This window comes from Poecile atricapillus, chromosome Z (genome assembly GCF_030490865.1).
Source record: "Poecile atricapillus isolate bPoeAtr1 chromosome Z, bPoeAtr1.hap1, whole genome shotgun sequence".
In the NCBI taxonomy this organism is placed as follows: domain Eukaryota; kingdom Metazoa; phylum Chordata; class Aves; order Passeriformes; family Paridae; genus Poecile; species Poecile atricapillus.
Genome location: NC_081289.1, coordinates 120,437,760 through 120,445,848, shown reverse-complemented (window position 1 = coordinate 120,445,848; position 8,089 = coordinate 120,437,760). Strand labels below are relative to the sequence as shown.

At 34.8% G+C, this 8,089-nt stretch overlaps 1 protein-coding gene across 3 annotated transcripts in view; it reads right to left on the bottom strand.

Annotated features, from left to right (window-relative positions):
* Positions 1-3,509: 3,509 nt before the first annotated feature.
* Positions 3,510-8,089, bottom strand: part of FCHO2 (FCH and mu domain containing endocytic adaptor 2) — an 81,787-nt gene continuing 77,207 nt past the window's right edge. Inside the window, exons 27-28 of one of the 3 annotated variants that reach the window (XM_058827087.1) lie at positions 7,700-7,864; positions 3,510-7,447 (exon numbers count right to left, since the gene is read on the bottom strand). In XM_058827087.1, the coding sequence (XP_058683070.1) occupies positions 7,425-7,447; positions 7,700-7,864 (188 nt within the window). In that variant the 3' untranslated portion in view covers positions 3,510-7,424. The remainder of the gene's footprint in view (positions 7,448-7,699; positions 7,865-8,089) is intronic. The other 2 variants (XM_058827088.1, XM_058827089.1) reach the window with 2 other exon arrangements.

Here is an 8,089-nt window from a genome sequence, read left to right as displayed (position 1 = left end):
TGGCCATACCCCTTGAACCTGATTACTAACAACAAATGCAATCAAGCAATTCTGACTTGGTTGTCACTAATGTTTGGTTGTGTGGTTCATGTAGGCAATTTGAGGTATCATTTATGATTCTTTGTCAACTGCATCAGAGAGCATTTCATTTATATTTATTTATTTTCACAATTGCTATGCTCCCACTCCTAGAATGAGCTCATTCTAGCACTACAAATGAATTGCCCATAATCTGCTGAAGCCAGCAAGTGTGGCAGCTTCTGCAGAGTCTAGGACCTTCCTAGAAGAAAACATGTTGCTGTACCAGAGCACTGAATTTCTTAATTCAGGCAAGTGTTCAAAGGGGTTCTCCAAGATGGCTGATAGAAGACTACTTGAAAGTGAACAGTATCTCTGTAAATCAAGGTGTAAGCAGACTGTAAGTAGTTCCAATACAATCCCTACCAGCAGCTGTGTGTTTTTCTGATTTTTCCATGAGGCTTCATCAGTTTCTTCACCATAGAAATAATCCCACACTATTTTTAACATGTTCTTCACCTTGACCCGATTGCTACTACTACTGTAGTTGGGTTATGGAGATGACAGTGGAGTGTATGCTAACAGTATTCTCTATAGATCCAGTAACATCTATGGAGAACAATGAAAGACATACCTGATGTGATCTAATACTCACTTGAATTATTACTTGCAAATATCTGGTTAGATATTATTGTGTATCTGTTGTAAATATACAATTCACGTGTGTTTAAGTATAGATAGTGGCAACAATAACCATTAAAACACCTACCTTGCTGCGAGAGAGACAAAGAAGGGCTTCCTAAGCTTTAATGGAAGTACAGAGCAAGTATGGAACACTTTTAAATATTGAAGAGAATAGAAGATCCTTTAACTAAAGGCAAGTGTCCAAAAGAGACTAACAAGAATTTGAAAACAATTGTATAACCAATCTTTGACTGAACAGGTAAAATACTGTTCCTTACAAACACCAACCAAGGTCTTGACAATATTCTACTGCTTTTACAATTCTGAAAAAAAATCCAACTGCAAAGACCACAGAATGGAATAGCAGAAGATTACAAGTTACTACCAAGCTTTTACAGGGTTGATGCAGAAACCTGTCTTCTGTTCAGAATCTGTGATGTATGACACCATATGCTGTGAATACTTTACAGCTTCTGTGAAGAGAACATAGCAGACACTGCTGCTGCTTGTCATATAAACAACGTCTTTTTGCTCCACACACTAAAATAATGGCAACAGTAGACTGTTGTCAGTAACTAAAATAGTGAACGTATCTTCTACAAACACCTTTACTGATGACCTGGACAGAAGGTATAGTTAAGTCTATGTTCCTGGGCCCAGAAGGACTCTTAACAGGTAAAACTCAGAACATTTTTTTGCTTATAAACTGATGCTGAGGTAACAGTTACCACTTCAAGAATAGTGTAACACTTCTTTGAAAGCTTGTTTTACGACCTGTGACAACAGCTGTATTTTCCTAACAGTCAGTAGCATGAAAAGCCAGACACTGCACTGTTGCTGCCTACATGAGGGATGAACTCCTTTCTGTAACACATATGATTTCACATTTCTTTATCAAAACCATGTTACTGTAGGACTGTTTTAAGCTGAAGAATCACTTGGAGGAATGACTAGAAAATGCTATTTGCCAAAAATGTCTTGAATTCTAATGCATGTTTTTGTGGCATACCTTGGGCAGCAGCTGGCAAAAGCACTGCCACCTTAAGCAATCTGGAAAGGTCATAGCTGAGGAAAATGAAGGTACAGGTTCCATATTTCTCTCACTGGGAAACTTACTGTTTCCTGTAAGCAAAGGCTGGTACTTAGGCGTGTGCAGTAGTGACAAGTTTTAGCTCATAGCTAGGACAAGAGACATCCTACAAATTCTCCCATTATATTAAAGATACAACTTCTATTTAGTTTGATGGTCTTCTCAAGAATCTTGCAAAATGCCAAGAAATTAGCTCTAATGGCCCATCATCTTGAATTTTTTTTGCGTTTTCTCCTCTGTGAGAAAGCTGTGGCAAATACATATTCTTCCCCTTAATCTGTAGGGAACACTTATGCCCACATTAATTTTTCCCTGTAATTTCCGTATTCTATCTCCTGTGAGTGTAGTATTAACTCTATACTACCTCTATACTGTCTAAAAAAATTATGCCAGACTAACAACGGTTGTCTGAAGCCCGAGTTTCTTGTGCTAGATGTACAAGATGCAGTTTTTACATTGAGAAACTTTCTGCATTTTAGTCCTGAAATAAAACTGAATTTATTCTGTAATCCCACTAGAAGCAGACATCCAGTCTACTGTTTCTAATCAAGTGACTCAGAGCATGGAACTGTGATATTCAGCAGGGGAAAAGGTGTGATAGTACTCGGCCCACCCGTGGGAACAGACTGGTGAGACTTCAGAGGGATGTCAGCTGCAGAGATGGCAGATCACAGACTACAAGACTCCTCCTGTACTCATGTACCCGAGCACTTAGAGTGTGCTGTCAGTCTAGGGACTGCTCAGATGTGAAAAGGGATTCACGTACACAGGCCAAGGGTTTCTCACCTGTGAAGGAGAAACTTGTGTTGAAGAATGAGGTCAGGTGTTTAGGGGCTGAAAGTTCTGCCATCTGTCTGTGATTCTCTGACTAAATCCATAGTCTTGTAAGGTGCCAGAGAAAGAGAATTCAACACAGGTGGAAGGTAAACAACAGTTTTTGAGCTTACACTGTTGGGTTTTGGTTTTCTTCAATCCCAGTTTGCATTGGTGCATCCTACCTGGACACAATGTCATCAGTACTAACACTGGGTCAGCCTTAATGTTTCTGTATTAGTGATGACTATTTATATAACCTACCACAAGAGTGGGAAACAGAAGGGAAGGCTGTGGATATTGTAAAGGAGCTTACCAAATAGCAAAGTAGGAGGGGACATCTGGACGGGAGAATCAGCAGTTATAAAAACGGGCTGCTTCCTTAACCAGGATGGAGTAAGATTTGAGTCATTGCTGAACACATTACCACTGCTAACTTTCTGAAGCATAAACTCAGAACTTCAAGGAGACAGGTTGGGAAATGATAAAAGGAAAAGTTAAATAATTAGAGTACTGAAATTGGCATGATTTATGACTTATGATTATTAACTTTAAAAAAAAACTCCTAAGTAATAATAACTCTTAAATAATTATAATAATAATATAACTCTTAAGTAATAATTATTATTATTAATAATATTTTAAGTAATAAAATAGTAATAATAATAAAAAATAAGTTACAGAACAAGATCTTTAAAAATAAATTCAGCTGAGACAATGGCAAACAAAAAAAATATTTTAGATTACAGTAATTAAAATAGTCATCCCAGATTTATAAACAAAAACAATCTATTCAAAGGAAATGAAAAAAAGCATTAACAGAAAATGCAGAATTAGAGTATTAAATGTTCAATAAGTAATCCAGAAGAGGCCTATGATGTTTTAAGATTATTTTATTCTTTGTAGACTGTATGCCTTATATTGGTTATTGAATGAACTAAGGGAGAATCCAAAAATCAACATGTCAGTAAACATGGAGGTCATAGTGTGCTGAGGAGGATTGCTTACCGGTGTAATAATATGTAAAATTAAAGATAAAAATTATGCTTTCAGTTGAAAGACTTTGAAATCAATCCAGTCAAGGGTACCTCAACAGTAGATATGTTATCTGATGCTTTACTAAACTGAACTGTTTACTAACTTTGAACTGTTTTTAGCTTATGCTATGCTTGGAGGAATTCCTGAGTTTTTTTCTTGCACACTTCTTAAGTATAATTTCCCTTTCATAACAAATGAAATGGAAACCAATTATCTAGCAATTGCAAAACTAAAGATAGGCATCTTAACATCTATGTATCTTAAGCTTTGCAAACCTACAAGACTTGAAATGTAATCCTTTTTGCCACAATGTAAGACCTTCCTTTTTAGTTAAACAGCAAAACTTACCACACATGTAACCCGCATACTGTTCCAGTTCATAATCAAATACCTTCACTCCTTCAAATACCCTACATAAATGTTATTTGGCAGCAGCAGAGATAGGTTTCCCTGAAAAACTACCTGATTGTATACTTAGATAGTCACAAACCTGCTTGGACAGTAATGATCCAGTTTGCAGCAGTTGTGAGCAGTACATGGGTACAAATCAAGAGTTAACAGACATGCAAGAGTAGCCTCTGTCAGGTATATTACACTTTAAGTTCAATAAATACAAGAAGAACTGAGCACCTTTTTACATCTCTAACCAATAAAGGAGATGCTGGGGGAGCAGGAAGCAAATGACACTTTAGCTCCAAGGCCTGTTCTTTGGCCAGTGTTGACCAGACTACTGTGTTTAGATTGACCATTCCGTCTGAACACTAAGCACTTGTGTTCTTCATTCCTGCCTGCCAGCAGAAGAATCAAGCCCTTGGACTACTGCTTTCCTGCATGACAAGAATGGTACCTCTATTGAAGCGATATCCAACCAGTTGAGAAAGTGAATTTAATAAGTCATTACTTACAAAACCTCTGCAGGTCTTGGGATTAGTAGGAAACAGATTCAAAAACGTTTGTTCAGTTTCAACTTCTGTTCTGTGCTCAAAGCTTAGAAGGACTGAATGATGCAAACTGCTGAAGAAGTACTAAACTGTCTACTCTTTTTGACTGGTGGAACATTAGAAATTAGAAAGAATTACTTTAATCTTGTCATTAATTCTTCTTCTGCACACACAACAAGATATAGGCTTATTAACAAAGACATAATGTACAGCATTTGATTGCACTACAGACAGCATATCCACAAGTCAAGATTTTTCCCAAACATATCCACAGTTTTGCCTAATCTAATTTATTAGTGAAGCAAATGGATTTAGTAAAGGCATAGGGCACTATGGACACCTCAGTTTAGTAAAGATGAAAGGTTTTGGAGAAATCATCTTTCTATCCACCTTCTCTGTGATGATTTTAAATACACAAAAGAGTTCATAATGATCACTATCCTTTATCACTTAAAAATCAATCTTTTCACATGTTCAATACAGGCATAGTTCTGCTCTGTTACCTTATTGCTTAGAAGAACTTTGGAACTCAACTGCAAAAGTACAGGCAATATAAATCAGCATTTAAATTATATATTACATGTTTATTATGGGTGCAAATTTTTGAAATTTACATTTTATGAAAATTCAGATTATTTACAATTTTTGAAAGATAAACTTGTATGCTCTAATTTACAGTCTAGCATAGTAACAATTCATACAAATTCAGATCCTTTAGAGTTTTGTTTACAAATTAATTTTCTTAGGAGGCAGCTACGAGTGATATTGCTGTATACACAAGCAAGAACCAGCTTGCTACATACTTATTTTATTCAAAATCAGATAACTACATGTACTTTTTACATTGTTTTGGAGTTTCTTTACAAAATGTCTATATAAACTGGTATGGCTTCAAAATTGTAACCTGCACCCAATGCAAATGTATGAAAAACACCTGAATGAAGGCTAGTTTAAAAGTGCTGAAACATTAACTACTTCATTTAACTTAGAAATTAATGTAATACTTGATTAAAAATGGCAATAATAGGTTTGGGTTTCCATTAATAAAATATTGTTGTGTTAATCAGTTTGATTGTAAAGCAGGTTACAATTAAAATTCCAATAAAAAGACTAACATTTTATGAGTTGTAAATTTACCGTCAATAAGGTTAGCAAAATATAGGAGCCAAATACACTCTTCCAATCAAATCTACAGTACAATATGTTCTTAGTACTAAAAATGAAACTCTCTCTGGCAAAAGTGTTAAGTGTACATGACAATTTATGCAGCTTCTACAAAGGCATAATTTCATGTAAAGCTTCAGCAGTTCAATTCATTACTGGCTTTGCATGAATTAACTCAAGCATGTTTTTCTGTTTTAATAGAGGATTTGAAATAGATACTGGTACGCTAAATGTTCACTTGAAATTGCCACATGCAGGTTATTGAACTATTTTGCCCCAATGCTTATGATTTCAACATTACAAAAAAACCAACTTGGTAATACAAATACATAGAAAATTTTCTAAATTACTGACTTGCTTTAAAAAATTGTTACTGATGTGTCACATCCCTGTGCTTAGGCTGTAGCAAGCAGATTAGATTACAATACAAATATTAAAATCGTAGCTATAAAAAAAATGAACATATGACAGGATTTGTCATCCTGCAGACATAAAATATCCTTTTAAAATGCCTCCTGAAGTACTATGTGTACATTCACATCACACATCCCCAAAAGCACTCATAGTCTGAAGACTTATAGCCAAAGCAAACAGTAACACTGTTTACTTTTAGAAGTTTGTTTTAACTACCTTCACTGATTTTTCAGATTCTCCTCTTTGGTGACATTCAAATTACTTAATAAAAAAGTTTCTGAGTCCTGCATGATGCAGTTCCCTTTACTAAAGCCACATTTAATTGCAATTATTCCTTGAGGAAGTAATTCAGTGTTTTAAATTTCTTTTAATACAAACTACAGTTTTTGCCAACCTGCCTTCTAAATAAATTGCAGTGAAAATAATTTTTATAAACCTGTGTGTGTAATACAAACACCATGCTTTTTTGATCAAGAGCCAAACTTTGAAAAAGGAAGTGAGGCACATATCAAATTGGATAGGCACAGGCTTTTTTGAAAGGCACGAATGTTATGCAATTAATATAAAAATAAATTAAATCTACTGCATTAATTCAAACAATCACAAGGCCCAAAAAATTTTACTAACTGCAGAAGTCAATTTCTGCTGTGTTTTGCAATTTGTAGGACATTGCACTTAGTGAAAAAAACAACCCTTATATAAAACAACTTACATTTTAATAATATCTGATACATGGACATCAAGTTACTTTTATACATCTCTAACTCAGCTGGTCTTGTGGTATGAATGGAAAGAAGAACTACATGGGACTTAGACTCTGCTATCTTTATGAACTGTCAATTAAAAGCTGTTATTAAAGAATCTGAAAAATGAGTATTATTTATGAAAAGCTCAAATATTTCTTACTAGCTCTCCTACATTTTAGTTTTAATGTTTACAGTACAACATAAAATTTTATACTTCCATTACAACTGTGGATTACTATTTTGACCTCATCTATATAAAATTACTAAATTTGCAACAAATTTTCCCAAGTATTGCAGTTGATCATTTACAGACAGTGTTGAAGTTAACTTCAGTGCTATTGTAAAGTAATAAAAAGTTTTCAAAATGACTCTTAAAAGTGCATTTACTTTCTGTAGTTTAGCCTCAAAGTAGGTCAATATTTTGGAAAAATTAATGCATGTTAAAATAGTGTTTGAAAAGTAGAGCTGGCAGAGTGTGTTTCTTGCACTCCTGATCCAGTGATTTTCACAGGTACATCAACAGTCTGCCATATACCGTCCTGAAAAACAAAGGTAAGATTTTTGCAGTTAGTAGATAAACCAGATTTTGTCAATATTTTCCTTGAAGCAGGCTGAATAACTATGGAAAACCAAACTGACTTGCCAGAAATCTTTCAATAAAGAGTAACTGTTTATACATCACTCATTTAAACAGTTTAATATTTTAGAGTTTAACACTAATTAATTTGAATATTTAACACTAATTATTTGAATATTAATTTGAATATTTAAGACAAGTGTCAATGTCTTACCAGTGGCAAATCTCTTCTTAAGAAGGGAAAGCCTATAGCCAGTGCCTACGAGTTCCACATCTGCTCCTGAAAGGGTGCTTCCTTCACTGATGAATTGCACTGCAAGTGTTGCTGGTTTACTGGGTCCTCCTGAAAGCTCAAATTTTGCCCTGAGGGATCCAGAACCTATAAAAACAACAAAACTGAGAAGCTGATTGTTTTGCAAGAACAAAATGATTTCCCCAAATTTTTAGTAGTAAGAAGTGAAACTAATATGGTGACCTTTCAGATCTATTCCCAGTGGCAGTCCTATACACTTTCAAAAGAGGTAAGTGTACAAGTCTGTTTTTCCCAACAGTCTATTTAAGACAATGACTAATGAATTATTTAAAGAGAAACAGTATAATTTCT